This window comes from Arachis duranensis, chromosome 6 (genome assembly GCF_000817695.3).
Source record: "Arachis duranensis cultivar V14167 chromosome 6, aradu.V14167.gnm2.J7QH, whole genome shotgun sequence".
NCBI classification, from domain to species: Eukaryota; Viridiplantae; Streptophyta; class Magnoliopsida; order Fabales; family Fabaceae; genus Arachis; species Arachis duranensis.
Genome location: NC_029777.3, coordinates 6606024 through 6625968, shown reverse-complemented (window position 1 = coordinate 6625968; position 19945 = coordinate 6606024). Strand labels below are relative to the sequence as shown.

The 19945-nt window shown below is 34.0% G+C and overlaps 4 protein-coding genes across 4 annotated transcripts; 1 reads left to right on the top strand and 3 right to left on the bottom strand.

Moving 5' to 3' along the window:
* Positions 1-501: 501 nt before the first annotated feature.
* LOC107492332 (uncharacterized) lies at positions 502-2694 on the bottom strand. The gene is made up of 4 exons (XM_016113337.3): positions 2291-2694; positions 1606-2192; positions 885-1400; positions 502-801 (listed from the first exon to the last, which is right to left on the bottom strand). Exons 1-4 carry the CDS (start codon positions 2532-2534, stop codon positions 664-666), a joined length of 1485 nt encoding a protein of 494 aa, XP_015968823.1. The 5' UTR covers positions 2535-2694; the 3' UTR covers positions 502-663.
* A 1577-nt stretch (positions 2695-4271) lies between these two features.
* Positions 4272-6252, bottom strand: LOC107492331 (two-pore potassium channel 5). Its single transcript, XM_016113335.3, has 2 exons — positions 5178-6252; positions 4272-4660 (listed from the first exon to the last, which is right to left on the bottom strand). The coding sequence occupies exons 1-2, from the start codon at positions 6185-6187 to the stop codon at positions 4513-4515; spliced, it is 1158 nt and encodes a 385-aa protein (XP_015968821.1). The 5' UTR covers positions 6188-6252; the 3' UTR covers positions 4272-4512.
* A 7785-nt stretch (positions 6253-14037) lies between these two features.
* On the bottom strand, positions 14038-15984 carry LOC107492275 (uncharacterized). The gene is made up of 3 exons (XM_016113278.1): positions 15957-15984; positions 14871-15366; positions 14038-14551 (listed from the first exon to the last, which is right to left on the bottom strand). Exons 1-3 carry the CDS (start codon positions 15982-15984, stop codon positions 14038-14040), a joined length of 1038 nt encoding a protein of 345 aa, XP_015968764.1.
* A 2586-nt stretch (positions 15985-18570) lies between these two features.
* Positions 18571-19898, top strand: LOC127748415 (uncharacterized). The gene is made up of 2 exons (XM_052262922.1): positions 18571-19728; positions 19884-19898. The coding sequence occupies exons 1-2, from the start codon at positions 18571-18573 to the stop codon at positions 19896-19898; spliced, it is 1173 nt and encodes a 390-aa protein (XP_052118882.1).
* Positions 19899-19945: the final 47 nt, after the last annotated feature.

Genomic DNA, 19945 nt, shown 5'->3' with positions numbered 1-19945 from the left:
CAAGGAGTTGCTAGCTAGAACCCATGAAGCTCATGGTATCTTTTGTTCAAAGACTAGAACTTAGGTTGATAAGTTAAAAGTTAGGTGAGGGCACATGGTGGTAGGTCCTTTGGGCTCAACTATCTGCTATTGCTTTACATAATTACATGGAGTCCTTCACGGACCGTGATAATTGTGTGGAATGACTCATCCTAACTTCATATGTGAGTGTGAACCTTTTTTTTTCCTTCCAATTATTTGAATTTAATTTCTTAATTAGCTGTTTTGCAAATGGATCATTCTAGATGATATCTTCTCTTAATTGATCATCTTATAGATTGACTGATTGAGTATTGGATATATAATATAATAAGCAGCATTTAAAAACTAAGCTCTTTTATTAACATAAACATCAAATGATCCAATAGGTGGCTTTTGAATTAGCTCTGTGGCTTCTTTAGAAGAGAAGGGGAAAAAAAAGTAAAATTAAAAAACAAAAAATTGGTCTCTCTTTTTTGGTGATTTCTGAAAGCTTATTAGCAAGATTAAGATGTCTTGCCCTTTTGTCTCAGTGAGATAATTCCTCCTTGCTAGTTAGTTTCTGCCAATCAATCTAACTCTTACAACAGAAAAAAAGCAGGAAAAAAATAAAAATAAATAAATAAGTAAATAAATAAATTTGATTCATGACTTTGGTTCTGTAAGAATAACATCAAAATCACTAAGAGTCCACTCTGCTACTTCATCTTTTGTGCTGACAAATATCTCAGTTCCAGTATCCACAGAAGTCCATATTCTTTTAGCAGGAACTGTTCCAGGATCCTATACCAACATAAATTAAAACATGCCCATTATTCATTTTTCTATTATGTAACAAAACATAAACTCAAATAACATTAACATACCTGATAGAAGTATAGTCTACTTGAAAGACCACCAACATCAAGTTCCCAAGTTCTTGGATCTCCAACCCAACCATCTCCTTTTTTTGTTGGATAGCCATAATCACCCCATATAGGGTGAGGCAACAACTGAACAATCTCTTGTGCTTGAGGATTGCTATAAGGATCACAAGTTTTAACAGGTTGCTCTAATTGTTGAGCATTACCAGGAGCACAGTAAAAGTGATAAGCAGAATAGGGGAAGTTTTCAGTGTCATTTCTATGGATTTTCTTGTTGTCTGGTGTGATATGAAATGGAGGGCAATTTTCCAAACCCTTTGGGCTGCACCAGGCTGGTGTTTCAGGATTTATGATCATCTCACTGTATCTGGTTACATCAGTTAGAACATCTCCATCACAAGGAGCACCATTGTTCTTCCAGCAGCTACCTATGTCCAACAGGTAGAACTGGCTCTTGGGACCCCCACCCTTTTTTATATCTAAGCTCAACTTGACCTTAAAATTTGGTGATTCTGGAAGCTGAACCATGGACTCAAATGGTTAATAATAGTGCCTAATCATCCAACTTATAATTATTATAAATAAAAACAGGCGATTGTAAATGTTCTTAGAGCAGACATTAAATATGTTCTAAAAACATGCAAGTATCGAACGAAATTGACCAACTTTACCAAATTTTATGGTTTATTGAACACTCAGAAGATAAATTAAGCTATATACTTACAATTTTAAGCATTCCTCTTGTGTCATAATGATACCCTCCAGAGAATCCTGTGGTTGCATCAGCTCTAAGGTACAGCATCAACCATGGATATTTCTTTGAAGTTCTGAGCTTATGTTTGAAGATCCAACTCGCAGAATCATCAACTTTCTTCTCCCACACAACTTCATAGTAAGACAAGCCATCTTTCTCACCCTTGCAATCAGAATCCAAATCATATGTACCATGAAACATTCCATGCATTGTTCCATTTTTTATCCTTGTTTGTTGATGACACAAGATGGGTTGGTTCATGCAGCCTTTCCCAAAGCAAGGAAACCTCCCATGACTACCAAAAGGGGGAACCTTTCTCCCATCCATGGGACACAAACCAGAGCTTGTGTCATAGTTTCCATTCTTCAGCATTATCATCCAAAATTGCCAAGGCTTTGGTGTGTCTTCAACTTCACACAATGAACCAAGATACAGTTCTTTTTCAACAGCATAAAGGTCTGTGTTGTTTATATCAATTGAATCTGATTTTATACCAGGAATTGGTTTTCCAACCCCAAGTTTGTTATCATCTTTTGTTACCTTGTGTTTGAGAGAATCTGTGACAACATTGCAACCAATGCATCATAAAATTTAGAACCAGATTCTTTAACCAAAGACAAAAAGATCTATATTTTGTTGTGTGAATTGGACTTACTTGAAAGATCAAAGCAATCAGCAGCTCTTGGGCTACCCATGTGAGGAGCTTCTTCCCCAACCTCATTGCAGAAATTCCAAGCTTCAAATGCTACTCTCAGTTCATTTCTCTTCATTCCTGGATCTCCTACTGCAGAAACATGATTCTCACTCTCTGCTACTGTTGAGAGATCAAAGAAGCTGAACACAATAAGAACATTCATCAACACAAACAACCTATGCAACTGCTTATCCATAATTCTCATGTGTGCCTCAAAATTAGAGCACACTAGACAATGATATAGGGTCTAATGTAGCATTTCATCATGGTGGTTTTGATTTGGAAGGATCTTTTTGTTGTAAATACTAAATAAAATAAGTTATTATTACTTTTGATTTGAGTTTAAATAAAAATAAAATAAAATATTTTATTTTCTTTAAATCTTTAAGATTTAGTGAGAATCAATAATTTCATCACTTAGCACTTTCTTCTCCAGCATTATTTATAAGGACAATTCCTCACATAACTAACTTTTTTACGTTTCTAGTTTCTACTGCTTTTTAAGTTTTTTATTTTGTGAAGGACTTGTTTTTATTTCTACAAATTAAAATTTGGTGTATCATTTTTGTCATTTTAAGGAATTAAATTAAAAGGACCCCAACTATATGTAGAAATTATATTCCAATTTTCATATTAAAAAAAATATTACTCCATAAAATCTTGTACCTATAAGTGGGTGAATGAAAATAATGAGAATGATTTTATTGATGTTAAACTAATTTAATTAGATTTAATTGAAAAAGAACTTGTACCTATAATATTACTCCTTGAAAAAACTAAAACAGATTCTCATGTAACTCAGATAAAAATAGTAATAAATCACAAGGGAATAATATGGGTTGGAAAACTTGCCATTATTCACAAGTAACAAAGAAAGGCCACTCTACACTTGGTTCTTCATTTTTATATTAAAATTTAAAAACAATCCCACTTTTTACAATCTTTTAATATTTAAGTATTGTTATGGCTTTTCTCAAATTTATTAAGTCTGATTAATCACTTTTTTATTTTTAATTCAGTACTTTTGCTTATTTTCTTTTTTACATGCCTTAGTGCCTTATGGTCTAACACGTGTGATGTGTACTATTTCAGCAAATTAGTACACAGGAAATATCTACACCTATCAATTTTGTAATCACACTTATCATAAGCAGTGTTGGAGGTTCAAGTATAATTATTTTTATGTCAATTATTAATTTGACATAAAAATTACTGCACCTAAATCTCTGATGAATTTGTAATTTTGTATATATGGAGTGTGAACAGAATAAATTAACTACAACTTTTTCTTTTTGGTGTTGAAATTAACTACTTTTACTTTGCATGAAGTCGTCTTCTTTTTCTTTTCAGTGTTCGTTGAGTGTGTGGACCCTTTTGTATTCTGTCCACCATATAAAGTCCAAAAATAGTGGTCCACCTTAGCTCTAAAGCCCAATGAGAAGCTGATTAGAGTGGAAAAAACCATAACAGAACTGGAAAATAAATTCTCTCCATTTTTTTAACATTTAAGAGAATAAAATATGATCTCTCACAATTCTATAAGTGGAACCAAATATAAATAAGAAAAAGAGAGCAATGAATAGTAAAATTAAACACGGGACACCATCTAATTTTTTTTCCACTAAACAAGATCCATTCCCAACAGACTGCAATTAATTTATACACGACAAAATTCGAATCTGTGACACTTTTTTAAACAGACGAGTAAGTTGACTACAAACTTTAATTTTCATAATTTCTTTAAATTTACTCCAATAAATCTTAGTTGTAGAGATGAGTGCCATTTGGCTTAACAGAATGCCATTGATTACAGATGCATTACATTTTAATTTGATCAACCTAAAATTTTCAATGTGTTATGACTTATGATGACAATATATTGTATAATATAATGAAGTAATAATGCGCAAATCTTTTCCATGGTATGGTGTTGGGTATGGAATGATATGGGTCTCAAGCATTCTCCTTTCTAGAGAACCTTTCTACAAATTGATTGATTTTTATTTTTGTACAAAACTTACTTACAAATAATTTCATGAATCATACCTCCCACTACATCAAGATAAGGTACATCTGCATAATTCTTGCAGAGCTTCCTATCCTCTTTCCTTTGCTGAAAAATTATGCATATATACACATGAATGTTATGATATAGGCTGAATTGAAGTGCTTCTTATACTGTGTCATGAGTTATCCCCCAAGAGATGAGGAAGTGTAATCTTGCCACAGTTAGAAGGGTCAAGCTTCCTGAATTGGTCACATATTTGCATTACATCTTTTTCCTGTATTTTACCCATTTCTTTCAGCTTGAAAATTACATACTCTGACTTACTGCAATAAAAAATTCAAAAAAAAAAATAATTCTCAGTAAGAAAAAAATCAAAATAGAATGACACATTTGTTATTGGTCCTATTAAATAACCAGACAGAAAAAGTTGCATAAATGCATGCATTATTTATGCCTAATACTATCTGTCATTACCTATATAACTCTGCATAGTAAATACAACTTCATAGGACTAAGACAACTTTTTCTTCTTCTTTTCCCTTTGTTTTTTCAAGAAAACGACATGTAACCGTCACATGTATGATACAAGATCCAAGCCAAGAGCTAATGTCTCATTGTGCTTACTAAAAAATGTCTTGCTACACATTTATAGCTAGCTGTCAAAACCAATAATACCAATAATATAATAATAATAATCATCAATAATCACCTGCCATGTTATGTTAGCTAATAAGGATGGCAGTTTGATCAGATTAGATTCTCCTATTCTATTCATCAAGTACTGATCTAAATCCAGAAGCATATGAATGAAAAATTAGGAGAGTAATTAATGAAGATTACCTGATGAAACCAGTGTTGTTGATATCAGCAGCAAGCCAATCATCAACAGTGATATCTCTATGCAAAACCTTCTTAGCCATTCTTCTATGCCTTCTATCGATTCTAGCTTCAGCCAAATACAAGAATGCCCTTGCAACCATCAAGGTCGAAAACAAGAGCCAAATAGCCGCAAACAAGCGACCTTGACGAGTCTTGAAAGCTCTATCACCATAACCAACTGTTGTAACAGACATAACAGACAAGTAAATGGAATCAACCCAATCCAAACCCTCCACAGAGTAGAGCACAAAACCCCCAATCCCAATGCAAAGAACAACCACACCAAGAGCCAAACCAACCTTCAATCTTATCCTCATCCTCCCCTTTGCCACGTCAATAATGTAATTCCTTGCTGAGAACCCTGCTTCTTGTTGCTGTTCCTGATGAATCGGAGACCCCATTTGTAAGCCAGCAAGGATGGTGTTTTCTTGCAAATCCAAGACATAGTTGACGAGACCGCTTAAGAGTATGTCTATGAATCCAAACCCAACTAAGACGAAGACGCAAGCGAAGACCTTTGTGACTGGGGTCAGAGGAGCTATGTCACCGTACCCTATGGTGCACATGGTGACTATGCAGAAGTAGAGTGCGTCGATCACAGGGTGTGTTTCAATGCCGGAGAAACGTTCCCTGTTGAAGGAGTATATGGCAACTCCAATAGACAGGTATATCACAAGCAAGATAAGCCCTTGTCTGATCACCGAGCTGCTTTGCGGTTTTGGAACTTCCGCTTCTTTCTTTTTCACTTCTTTCATTGTGATCATGGCTGGAGCAGTTTTGCAACGACTCAGTTTCTTCTTCTTCGAAGAAGCTGGCAATGGCGGCTGTTGCTGCTTTTGATTCAAGGATTCTATCTCTGTGTTCTGCAGGGTCAGGGTTACCACATCGCTGAAGGATTTTGAAGGTCCGAAGTATTGTACATCGCGGTTGTCCATGATTTTGGAGGTGCTTAACAAAGGTTCACACTCCATGGCAGAGAGAGAGAGAGAGAGAGAGAGAGAGAGAGAGAGAGAGAAGAAATAAAAAAAAAAAGCTTGTGTTTTTGAGTGGAGGAGATGAGGTTTGAGGTTTGTGGTTGGTGTGCGGAGAAAATTATTGAATTGATTATAATTATTTAATTTTTATTTTTTCAAATATCTCTTAATGATTAACTGAATAATTCAAAATGAGTTAAATTTTATAATTTTATTTATTTGGTTTAGTTGATTGCACCAATGGAGTGACAAGAGAGCTAACTGTTTGTGCAAATAAGAGGGGACCCCAATGCCACGCAAGATGAATGTGACATAACCTAATAAATATTTGCAAAAGTAAAATAAAAGATTGTGGATTCTCATATTATTTTCCTAATTCTAGCTAAAGGAAGAAGGGTTAGGGTGCAATGTTTTGCTTCTGTTTCGGGAATATAAAGTAATGAAAAAGGAAAAAATCATTATGAATTGCGTGCTAAAGTAAAGTTCAAAGGCAATCATACAAAAGAAGAAGGACTAATATATTTCTGGTATGTGTGGATTAAAATAAGACCAATTGGATGGGTGTGGTTAGTTTTTGTTGTGCTCCAAAAAAGAAAGCACTGGTTTTTCTAGAATGGATTCGATGAGTTTGGTAGGTTGATTGTTTCGTTCCTGCGCCGCCGGCAGAGTCACTGTGACAAAATAGATTATATTTTTTATTTATTCATTTGTTTATTATCTTTAAAATAAAATACATTATGAGTAGGCTACTAATACTAAATGAAATAAAACATAATAAATATATATATATATATTATGGAGACTATTTATAAACTCAACAAACTCAAAACATCAATAATATTATTAAGAAGTGAATACCAAATCAGTATCCGAAAGATTTTGGCGCTGACAAAATAGTACCTGACTTTTGTTAGCGACAAAATAATTCTAAAAAATTTTTAAAATTTTACAAGTGTGTTCTCGAGCTCGCTAGAGCAAATTTCCAACAAACATAATGCTGACATGACCACCATGTTTTGGTGACATGGCAAACCACCACCAAAGCCCCCTCTCCAGCACACACTCTTCCTCCCCGTCGCAGCCTCGCTCTCAACGTACATTCCCCCTTCCTCTCCCTCCCATCGCAGCCCCCTCCCCAATGCACACTCCTCCCTCCCTCCGTCAACACAACCACAACTTCCACAAGTACCTAAACCCGGTGTCCTAGTCCGAACCGCGATTTGCGTATCATCAGCGCCAGATCTCACTGGATCAGCTCCATCTGCTAGATCCCTCTCCGTCACACTTCTCCTCTTTTCTCCCCGTTGCATACGCCATAGGCCATCGTTGTTGCTTCCGCTAACGATTTTTCGTTCTTTGTTGCAAGGATCTATGGACCACGTTGTCCAATTAAAAACATTGCTTTGTTTATGAATTTCGTTGTCAGACCTTATTGTGGCTATGATGGTGGTGGTGGTGGTCTTTGATGGTTGAGATTGTTGCTGTTGTTGTTGATGTTGAAGTTGTTGTTTTTTTTTTTTTTGTCCACGGTATCCCCCAGCCCGGCAGGCCAAGGACTAATCCGCCGCGGTACTGAGCTCCATTTAAGGGTTTGTCGCTGGCCAATGGGTTGCTGCATGCACAAGGCGGGATTCATGTTGAAGTTGTTGTTGCTGCGAGTAGGGGTGGAAACAGGGCAGGCCAGGCTTTACTCTTAACAGGCCAGACCTGTAATAGAGTATATTGGTCTTAGCCTGGTATATGTTTTTTAATGAGTACTGAGCCTGGCCTGGCCTGAAGCCTGTCAATAGGCATTTTTTTTAATAATAATTAAATTTAAGATATAATTTAATTTTTAAAATTATAAAATATAAAATAATAAATTTATGAATAATATTGATACAAAATACACATATATAATTAAAGAGACAAATGGCTGAGTAGATAAAGGTATTATTATAAGATAGAAGACCCAAGTTTAAATCCTTCTAATAGGGTGGAAACAGGACAGGCCAAGCTTTACTCTTAACAGGCCAGACCTGTAATAGAGTATATTGGTCTTAGCCTGGTATATGTTTTTTAATGAGTACTGAGCCTGGCCTGGCCTGAAGCCTGTCAATAGGCATTTTTTTAATAATAATTAAATTTAAGATATAATTTAATTTTTAAAATTATAAAATATAAAATAATAAATTTATGAATAATATTGATACAAAATACACATATATAATTAAAGAGACAAATGGCTAAGTGGATAAAGGTATTATTATAAGATAGAAGACCAAGTTTAAATCCTTCTAATAGCATTTTTACTAGTATAATAAAACTCTCTATATGTATTTGCAGGCTCAGCCCGTCTTGACAGACCCAACAGGCTATTTCAAAAGTCTAGGCCTGACCTTTTAAAGAATATAGGCTTTTTTAATAGCTTGAGCCTGTGCCTATTTTCCATCAGGCCAGGCTGCAGGCCCCTGGCCTATTTCCATCCCTAGCTGTGGTGGTATTGAAAGAGGGAGGGCAGAGTATGCATTTGGAGAGGGAGAGCGATGGAGGTTTTGGTTGCTGTTGATGTTGAGAGACTATTTTTGTCAATAACAAAAGTCACGTACCATTTTGTAAGTGTTAGAATCTTTCGGGTACCGATTTAGTATTTATCTTTATTATTAATCAATTAATAATACAGATTGTCATAAGGGAGCCACTCAGATAAAGACGCTTAAAACGTCTTTTTTTAAAGATATTTTTAGTCATTAAAATTCGATATATATAATTGATTAAACTATGTTATTTTTATCAAAATTATATCAGATAAATTGATTTGACCAAAAAATCAGTAAACTATACCTTGAACCGGTCTAAATTAATATTTTTTATAAAAAAATAACTATAATATTATTATTTAAAAAAATGACTAAAATACTATTTTTATTTTCTCTTTTCTCTCTGTCGTTATAGGATTAGATTTTAGGGTTTTCAATATATATATATATATATAAGAAGTATTTTAGTCATTTTCTATAAAAAAAAAATATTAATGTAGATCAATTCAAAGTTTGGTTTATCGATTTTTGGGCCAAATTAATTTGTCTATCCAATTTTGACAAAATAATACGATTTAATCGATTATATGTATTAAATTTTAATTACTAGAAAACATCTTGATCTGAGTGACTCCTTTGTCATAAAGTTACAAATCGATAAAAATTTATCAATATAAAAATAATGTGGATTAATTAAAATTTTACGTATATTAAAATTTAATTAAATTTACATATATTTTATTCAAATCAATTAAAATTTTACGTATATTTTGAGTAAAATATATGTAAATTTAATTGAATTTTAATATATTTAAAATTTTAATTAATCTACATTATTCTTATATTGATAAATTTTTGTTGATCTATAACTTTATGACAATATGTATCATTAATGGATTAATAATATTATTGATACTTTGAGTTTGTTGAATTTATAAGTGGTCTCTATAATATATATTATGTTTTTATTTCGTATAGTATTAGTAGCCTACTCATAGTGCATTTTAGTGCAAAGATATCAAATAGAATTTTTAATTTAGTTTAAAGAGATAAAAAATTAAATTTGTTATTACTCAAAAAAAATTTGCTATATATCAAATAATGTGTTTATTAATTTTCATTTTATTGTGAAAATGATCTAAATCATAATACTAATAATATATCATAAGATTATTATTATTATTAATGTATTAACCGTATTTTAATATTTATTATTTATATATTTAAAAATTATATTTGAGAATTATTTATTTTGCTTCCTAATTGTTACGGCCCGACCCAGATCATTTGCGGGCCGACCTGACCCATTGATTATCCAACCCGAACGGTCAGGTACCAGCAGCACAACCAACAATCCGAACACGCATCCTTGACAACTCTCCACTACAGTTATATGAGGAAGTTTCGAGAAAGGTGAGTCTGTCCTTGTGGGACCCACTTCTGACACGGTATATATGGGGAGGGTCCTACCCCTCCCCCAAGGTACGTCACATACCACTCCTCACTTTTCGCCTGCACATGTGACTGACTAGAGCGTCGGAGTGTCCTTGCAGGTGACACCTCCCCCATTTCTCCATATCAGGAGCTCAAGACGTCGGCTACTCCAGCTCCACCCTCGTGACTCGGTCCTAGGCCACACTTCACCTATCCACCCGAGGATCCCTCCGAACCGTCCGGTACCTGACATATCGAACACTAATAAATTATATTTTAAATTTAAATAATTTATTAATTAGTTTGTACTTATTATACTATGTATTGAATAATTTATTGAAAATAATATTAATATAATGAATAAAAAAATAATTTTAAAAAAATATTATTTAAAAAATAAAGACAAATAAACTCCTAATTAATTTGTATTTAGAGACAATTAGACCTATGTCCATTTCTAAACATCACATGTTAGTGTTTTTTCGTTTAGAGTTAACAAAAAAAACACCCACAAAAACTACCGTATTATGTCGCAAAAATAGAGGACATGAACAAAAAAATTATTTTTATTTTAAGGAGTCGCAATATCACTCTAAAAAATAGACAAAAACTGAATTGATAGCTCATTCAATCTATAATATCTCATTACATTTCATAGACAGGTATAATAATAACATAAAATTCCGTAATATTCTTGAATGTTGATATATATATGGAAAAAATTAGTGTATATATATATATTTTAAATATTTTTTTATTAAATATAATTTATAAAATGTTTTTTGTTAATTATCAAATTCGAATCCATAATTTTGTAGCTTTAATGTAATATGCTTACTGATGAGTTTAAAAAATTCCAAATTAATTTGATGATGATCAAACATTATTAAAATAATTAATTACAAAATTATTAAATTAAATTTTTAATTCACATTTGTTAATTAATAATTTTATGTTGTGCATATTTAGTTATGGTTCAAAAATGACAAGCTCAGTATAAAGTTAATTTTCAACCTTATGAAAAATTATCTAAACATAAGTGGCTGAATTATTGCTATGCTTGTTGGGCCAGGAAAATCAATTTAAAGCCCAACAAAGTAGTTGGGCCAAAATCAAAAGAAAATGGGACACAATGTTTCGGTTACTCATTTAACATGGTGGAATCCATTTTTGTATTAAATGAAAAGCATGCCTTTCACGGATGCCTTTCTTAATGGGTTGTGGAATTCAAATTTCGATTAACTTGGATTTATTGCATGCCTTGGTAACATAAGAGAGAAAGCTCACATTGATTTGATTACCATCATTACTCTCACACGTTACTAAGTAAAGGGAAGTGGAAAATTAATTCATTTTTAATTTCATTCTTTAATTACATTGAAAGTTTTCTCTCTTCTCTCTATTCTCTCTTATTATTTTGGTCATGTCATAGAGAAGAAGAAGAAGCAAGTTATTAGAGATGAGGTACTGTAGCAATGAAGCTAGAAGCAAGAAAAGGGCTAAGATAGTGATGATGTCCTTAGCAAAAAGAAAGTCTACAGTATGGTGTGGCTAAGATCTTTGCCACTAAGGGTAAGATGTGGTGAAGAAGTCTCAAGCTCTCCATACCCAAAAATGACAGAAATCAAACTCGGTCAGAGAAGAAGATCCCTGGGTATGGCTCATCTCTACTCTCTGATCAACCATCACAAAAGGTAGCTACTGTAGCTACGTGGAGGAAGAGGCAGAAGATAGAACAGATGGAGCTGTCAAGCATCAAGGACTCATCAAGGGTCAGAAATCCTTCTTGGGGAGCAAGTCAAGATGGAAGGCCCAGATTGATGAAGTTTGGTGAGAATGGATGAAGTAGAGGTAATTGCATGTTGGTTTTTGCATTCGGTGCTCTCTCTTCTCTCTTTGTCCGAACCACACTACAACAATTTTGATCTATGGCAACATATATTCGAAACAATACTTAAAAAATGTTGTCTAAAATAATAAAAAGCAACTCTTAATATTTGTTGCAAAAAAATAAGACTATTGCAACTCTTTTAAATCAACATGTTATAAATGTTATTTTTTAGTTAATTAAAAAACATAACAAAAATGTTGCTTTAATAAATTAAATAGACAACATTTATTATATTCATATATTACATTTTATAAAAGTTGCTTTAAAATTTTTAATAAACATCAACTTATAAATGTTGTCTAAAATAAATTAATATTTTTTTTAAAATTATAAGCTTCTCTCCAGATATTTTAACAAAATATTTTTTTCACTTTAACTAAAAAGAAGAAAAACAAAACCCCTTTTGCTCCACGGGCCTTCAATTCATCATCTTCTTCTCCTTTTACTGAAAGAAAGTCTGAGACAAAACCCCAACCCTAACAAGCACAAAATCATCTTCATCTTCCTCTCTTCGATGATGGCAATAGAGGAGACATTGACGTGTGCTCTTCTTTGCTAATTCATCCTCATCTTCATCTTCTTCAGACATTGACGTGCTACTAAATCATCTTCTTCTTCGTCTTCTTCTCTTCGAGGATGGCAATGGAGGTCTTGACACGCGTTTGAGCTTTGATTCTCTCTGCTTGTAGTTCGAGATTCAATCTTCTCTGCTCGCAATCGAGATTCAATCCAATTTGTTCGCGTTTGATCTTCGATTGTCTCTGCTAGCAGTTCGAGCTTCCATCATTTCTACTCGCTTGTTCATCACCGGGTACCTATGATTCTGCATATTCCTTTTTCTTTTTCATTTTGAATCCTAATTTTAATAATGTTGATGTTGCTATTATAGGGTTTTTGGTAATAATGTTGCTGTTTCGAGCTTGCCGTTCATATTTGTGTATATTTGTGTATTTTGTAACCAGATCTATAAAGTCTTTAGGTTTTGCTTGCCGTTCATCTATGATCTCTTCCAATTTGCCAGCGTTCTTCTGCTAGGGTTCATCACCGCTGATCATTGTTTTACAGGTACTCATGATTTTATCTCTGTTTTTCTTTTCTATTTTTGTGTTTTGAATCCTAATTTTTGGTTATATGAAATTTGTTGCTGTATGTGTGCATTAGTGTTGAAGCAACTCTACTGTCACTGTGTGCGTTTAATGGAATTGCATGTGTATTTTAAATCTTCTGGTTGAACTTAAACTTGTTTTTACATACATAGCTTTGTGCAGTACCATTTTATTTTGGTTTTTTATTATTGTGGGAGTTCTTGTTTCTGGACCCAAGGAAATGAGGCAGGAGGTAGCGGCTGTTTGCTCATTTAATTTGACTGAAAATCTGCACTTTGAGTCCTTTAGCTTTTAACTGGTGATTTTACTTGTATTGCTAGAAAATGTAAAATGCTTAGCTATTAGCCAGAGTTGATCTTAGTTAGCTTATTTTGAGTTAGGATTTTGTTATTTTTTGATAGTGTAAATTGATTATGTAACAAATGTTAGATCCTAGTTCCTAGCTACCACCAATGACAATGCGTCTAAATTCTAATAGTCTCCTTTGCTTCTAGAAAATAAAATCTGTCATAAGGAACACAATAAAAAAAGGAGATAAAAAGGTTTTTTAGTTCCATATCTTTTTTTAGAATATTAACATACAAACAGTTTAATATTTTATAAATCTAAATCATTTTATAAATGGTTACATCAAACTCAAATTTATATAACACCAGATGCAGATTGACATGGACTAAATTTGTGCATTGCTAAGGCTTCCACAGCTTTTAAGCACTGATATTTCAAGTTTCCAGACCCAGAAAAATGAGATCACTTCAGTTCTTGGCCAAACTCATATTTGTATACTTCATCTTCTTTAAAAACTGAATAAAATTGGAAAAGAAGAAGTGAAAATATTATTAGCTTTCAAAGTTATCTTTCCGACAAATTTAAATATAGGATTGATGCAATGCTGTTTTAATTCAAGCTGACAAAGCCTCCGGCTACCGGAGTGAGCGCACCAAAGTCCCCACTGCTCTGTGGACTAGGTAGTGGACTTGCTGCAGTGTTTGCAGTCCGCATGTGTCTTTCAGTGTCTATGAAAAACTCGCCACCCTTTTCAGCACTTAAAAATATTTCTGACATGAGAAGTTCGCCGCCTTCCCGAGCCTCAGATAGGACATGGAATCTAAAGCATACAGAGTCTCGGAGGCCGCGTTCGCGCCAAGCTTCAAGCTTTCCCCACGGCTGCCAGCTCTCTGGTCTACAAGCGTCCGGACGAAGAATTAGCCAAGCTCCTGGGTTGGACCTTGCAACCCAATCACAACCTGAAGATGGAACAAAGGGAGTTGTTATGAAGGCTGCAGCTACAGCTGAGCCAGATAGATCATGTATCTTCACCTTCCACCCTTTTCTCTCTCGCCTCTCCATCTCCATGTCGGAAATCGTAGAACCACACCAATAATTGCTCAATGGCTCAATCTGGGAAACCCTGTCATTTCATAACTATCAAACATTTTATTAACAACAGAACAAATTTACTGAAATCTTCACATTTTGTATATTCAGATCCAACAGACACAAATAGTGAAGCTAACACACTACACTTTCCAATTAAGACTATTCCATTAGCAAAATGTTTGGGCTTTAAGTTCTTATGTAACAAATTGTAAATTAAAACTTTCCATATTCAGTAGTAATTTTGTAATATGTTAATTAATGAATGACCATTTATCATGCAACAAACTAGACTTTCAATTCATTCAGTATGATTTTGTAAATCATAAATGAATTTAAAATTTTGAGTTCACCTGTCCTTAGTAAACTTGACACTGAAGATTGGCTGCTTGATGGAGCCTTGAAGTTGAACAATCTGAGGACTCAATGTGGTAACATCTTCAAACTGGAATACATATCGAGGGTCGGGATCTAGCTTAACTCTTAAGTGTAGCTCGGCAACTGCCCGTCCGTTCTCCGGTTTCCTCTTCCCAATACCTATCCACCCACTAAAAAGAGTCAGTGGCTTTCCTTCTTGCCACTCAGGGCTTACCTGTATTTTAAAAATCCCAATTTGCTGCCTTTTGATGCCAACTCCACAATGGGAGCCCTTCCTACCTGAGAAAACAACAATCTCCAAACCAGCATGAGTATTATAGAAACAACCGGGAGCCAACAATGCTTTTAGATCAGATTCCTCAAGGTAAAAGCTAGTAGCAACATTCTCCACGTCAGGTATAGCTTCGGTAGAGGATATCAAGGGGACTGATGATGTTTGAACAGGAAAACCCCGGAGCCTTATTTTTGTGTCTTAATTGATTGATTGAAACATCTGATATTATTTATTTGATAATTGCATCACATACAAGTATATATACAACACATGGAAAAGAACAAGCTAATAAGGTAAGTGTTTTCATGTGCAGAGTGATGGCTGGGACCAAAATATTGCCTACTCAATAATTGAAAGAAGCTAAGCATTGAACACGGGTTGCTTAACACGGGCTGCCTACTCAATATATGAAACTTGTTGCTGTGTGTATTAGTGTTGAGGTAACTCTACTGTCACTGTGTGGGTTTAATGGAACTGCATGTGTATTTTAAATCTTCTAGTTAAACTTAAACTTATTTTTACATACATAGCTTTGTGCAGTACCATTCTATTTTGGTTCTTTTATTATGATTTTGAATTTTAGCTTATTTTCATTCTATGTACTCTGTAGAAATTGGGAAACAGGGTAAGTAGTGCTGATATTTTGAGATTAGCAATTGGGAAACAGGGAAAGTATTATATGCGAAACTAATTATTGTTTTTGGGTCAAGTGTGTGCATGTGGGTGTGGAGTTTGAGCATAGTTTTGTTTGTATATTTGGAGCTTCGAGTGAAGAGCAGAGAGCTACCAGCTTGCTTCTTCTCATACTGCTCCATAGATCAAATGGCCTCTTTTTATACAACGGAATGGAATCACTTCCATCTTTTATGTAACTTTTGTATCTGGCTTAAATTCATGCAACATTGCAACATGAACCTGATTTGCCATTTACTTTTAGGATTCAACTTTTTTTTTCTTACCATGCCCTCTGTAATTTTAGATGCAGCTGTGCTTTACCCTGCTCTCTGGGAATAATTTGAATTTTTCTTTTGCATGTTGACTGTGCTTGCTACCAAGTTGTAATTTGATGCCATAAATATGGACAAATCATTATGCTTATGTCATATGCAGTGTCTTGTTATGTTTTTTTTATAGTGAAATTATCAAAGGATCCTAGAAACGACAGTCCTAGTTTTTATATATGTAATACAAGTTTCAAGCAAGATAGATACATTGAGACAGCATCTTTAAAGAAAGCAAGTTCTTTATTTGTTGTAACTCCTAACCCAAAGGACTTGGCATGATATTTAGAAATGAGATTTCTAGTAATATGAATTTACTGATATTTTATATAGGGTCAGGCAAAATGGATGTGTTGTTGTGCATCAAGAAAAGAAGAAGAATTGCAGTCTTATTATCTTCCCTGAACCAAATTCCACACAACGAAGATAATTGAATATTCTTCCTTATCAAGGTACTCTTCTAAGTTCTAACATGCTTGAATTATTGTATATCATTATTGTTTTTGTTTGGGATCTTATTATTCATACTTCATACATGTTCATACTCTGAATATGAGTTGCTGTCTCTGGTTTTGTATCTTAATTCCTTTCCGGTGACTATGATTTTGTTGAGTCAAAATCAGGCCGGATGACGAGTGGCAAGTTCATATTAATAGAAGATGACGAGTGGCAAGTTCATATTAATAGAAGATGACGAGTGGCAAGTTCATATTAATAGAAGATGACGAGTGGCAAGTTCATATTAATAGAAGATTGTGTCATGTGTTAGCTTTGTTATTGGTATGAAAGTTACAGCATGAAAGAAAATGAGAAAAAGAAGCTATTACTTGGGTATATCACACTAACCTCTTGTAAAATTTAGCTAACATAAATCATGGTATTTATCTATTTGTCATGCCTACACTACGTTTCCTACCAGAAAATAAGTGTCATGCATTAAACACTATTAGCAAGGCCATTAAAAGATGGACAGCTACAAAGAATATCTCTTTTGTATTTTTCTTAAAGGTGGGTATATGAGACAAGATTCTTAAAAGTGGGTCCCTAGGCCTTAAAGTCAAAAGAATGGGAATGAAATAAGGATGAAGGTGTGGTGGTGGTACATAATGTGAAAGAAGTAACTAAGAACATAACTATTTTAATTAGTGAGGATGGTTAGTTGTATCCATTCTTGGAACTGCTAAGACCAATACTTGCATCATCACATGCCTTGTTTCCATTGGGGGACCCTATTCGGAATAGATATATATGGCTACTTCATTGTACAAATTAATGCGTATATTCATAAATATCTCTTTGTATTTTTCTTTATATATAGTCATCATGTACGTATCTTATCCTTAGTTTTTTTGACCGGCTCTGTGGACCTCTTCTTATCTTTGTTATCATTTTCTTTTCGTGTCACTCATAATTCGTTATTTAGTTTGGATGAGTAACTTTGTTTCTTGATTTGGGGATTTAAAAGAACAGCTTAGCTTCCAAATGATATAGATACAAGTGTCAAACACTTGGATAATCAAATTTCTACCTCCTGTTTTCAACCTTCCAAGCTTTTAATCACAACCACATTAATATATTTGGTTATTAAGTATCTTAAAAATATTAATCAAAATTATTTATATTTTTTTAATGGCCTTGCTAATAGTGTTTAAAAGCTTTTGTTCCCTCTATGTACAAAATTCATGAATGTGATTTGCAGCAATATATCAAAAGATGGACAGCTACAAAAAATAAAATGGCAGTAGTATTAATAGTGCTTTTGTTTATATAAAACCTGCACTCTCTTGTGTATATAAAAGCTGCACTAAGTGCAGAATCAGATTGATTCTATGCAAGTCACAATTCATTTTTACTCATACTCTTTCTCATCTCCTCTGGTCTCTCTTTCTTAATCAGATTGATTCCTTCACTCATACTTGAGTATACGCAGCTGAACACTAAGTGCAAATTATTGCGGCATGACCTCGTAAGTCTATCTTATACTTATTTGCTTTTATATGTTTATGTTATTCTTTTGCACTTTTTTATGTAACAAAATACTGATTGTTTAATTAAAAAATTAAAATATAAAAGCATTTTTATTTTAAAATATATCTTTTCAAAAGTAATTATTAATATTTCTTTTAGAATAATAAAAGAATTATGATTAGTTTGTATTTGGTTAACTTTTTAGAATAATAAAAGAATTATTAATATTTCTTTTAAAATATAAAAGCATTTTTTTAATATTTCTTTTTATATATTTTATATTGAGCAACCGTGTATATATAGCAAGTTTCAGATTCCATTTTGATAAAAGAAAATTGTTTTTAGCTGGTGTTTAAGACCATAATCATTTTTAGTTTAATAGTAATATCACTATGAACAATTAGGTTTTCCCAGGACTCATCCAAGAACTGGATGAGTTTACCAAGACATAGCCAAGAGTTTAGAGATGGCGTCAATAGATTCTTGGACTATGCTTACTCCGTTGGAAATCCTCAAGGAGAGGAAATTCTATGTCCTTGTGCAAAATGTTGCAACTTCCTTTGGGGTCAAAGAGAGTCTATTTATAGCCATTTAATATGCTTTGGATTTGTCAAGGGCTATACACGATGGGTTAATCATGGGGAAAGTGTAATTGGTATGGATGTCGATACTGGTGATACCGGTGAGATTTATTCATGCAATGACATTGAAGGCTTGCTAGACGAAAGGTTTAGGAATGTGGCAGATGTTGAAGGAGAAAAAGAAGGTATGAACGAAGATGCAAAGAAGTTCTATAATTTGGTTGACGAGGCTAGCAAGGAACTATATCCTGGTTGCAAGGAATTTTCTACTTTATCTTTCACCATCCGACTATACTTATTGAAGTGTCTACATGGATGGAGCAATGCCTCGTTCACTTCCCTCCTGGAGTTGTTGAAAGAGGCTATTCCTAACTTGAATCTCCCTTCTTCTTTCAACAAAGCCAAGGCTATGGTGAGAGATTTAGGTCTTGATTATAAAAATATTGATGCATGCCCAAATGACTGCATGCTATATTGGAAAGAGCACGAAAATGAAACATGTTGCCATGAATGTGGAACGTCTCGTTGGATTGAGCCTGCGGTAGTTGAAGGTGACATATCTTCAAAGAAAGCTCACAACATTCCTGCAAAGACATTACGGCACTTTCCCCTAATTCCCAGGCTTCAAAGGCTATTCATGTGCTCAAAGACCGCTAAGAATATGAGTTGGCATCAGGAAGAGCGTAAAAAGGATGGAAAGCTAAGGCATCCTGCCGATGGTCAATCATGGAAAGATTTTGATAACCGACATTCAGAATTCGCCAAGGAACCTCGTAACTTGAGACTTGGTTTGGCGAGCGATGGATTCAATCCGTTTCGAACCATGAGTATATCTCATAGCACATGGCCGGTTATTTTAATGACTTATAACTTGCCACCATGGATGTGCATGAAACAAGAATACTTCATGCTTTCTCTGTTGATCCCGGGACCAAAATCGCCAGGAAATGATATTGACGTGTACCTGCAACCATTGATTGAGGAATTGAAGGAGTTATGGGAACTTGGGGTAGAAACATACGATGCCGCAAGAAATAAAACTTTTCAAATGCATGCAGCTCTCTTATGGACAATTAGTGATTTCCCTGCATATGCAATGTTATCCGGGTGGAGTACAAAGGGGAAACTAGCTTGCCCTTCTTGTAACTATGGGACTTGTTCTAGTTATCTTACACATAGTCGGAAGATGTGTTATATGGGTCATCGTGTTTTTTTGCCCGAGGAAC

Coding starts and splice junctions, on each gene's coding strand:
- LOC107492332 (XM_016113337.3), bottom strand. CDS start 2,534: ATGAGAATTATGGATAAGCAGTTGCATAGGTTGTTTGTGTTGATGAAT. Junction 2,193..2,290: donor TGATTGCTTTGATCTTTCAA/GTAAGTCCAATT, acceptor ATGTTGTCACAG/ATTCTCTCAAACACAAGGTA. Junction 1,401..1,605: donor CAAGAGGAATGCTTAAAATT/GTAAGTATATAG, acceptor TCCATGGTTCAG/CTTCCAGAATCACCAAATTT.
- LOC107492331 (XM_016113335.3), bottom strand. CDS start 6,187: ATGGAGTGTGAACCTTTGTTAAGCACCTCCAAAATCATGGACAACCGC. Junction 4,661..5,177: donor AACAACACTGGTTTCATCAG/GTAATCTTCATT, acceptor TTTTTATTGCAG/TAAGTCAGAGTATGTAATTT.
- LOC107492275 (XM_016113278.1), bottom strand. CDS start 15,984: ATGGAGCAGTATGAGAAGAAGCAAGCTG. Junction 15,367..15,956: donor GTATGAGAAGAAGCAAGCTG/GTAGCTCTCTGC, acceptor CAATCAATTAAG/ACACAAAAATAAGGCTCCGG. Junction 14,552..14,870: donor GTCAAGTTTACTAAGGACAG/GTGAACTCAAAA, acceptor ATGAAATGACAG/GGTTTCCCAGATTGAGCCAT.
- LOC127748415 (XM_052262922.1), top strand. CDS start 18,571: ATGAGTTTACCAAGACATAGCCAAGAGTTTAGAGATGGCGTCAATAGA.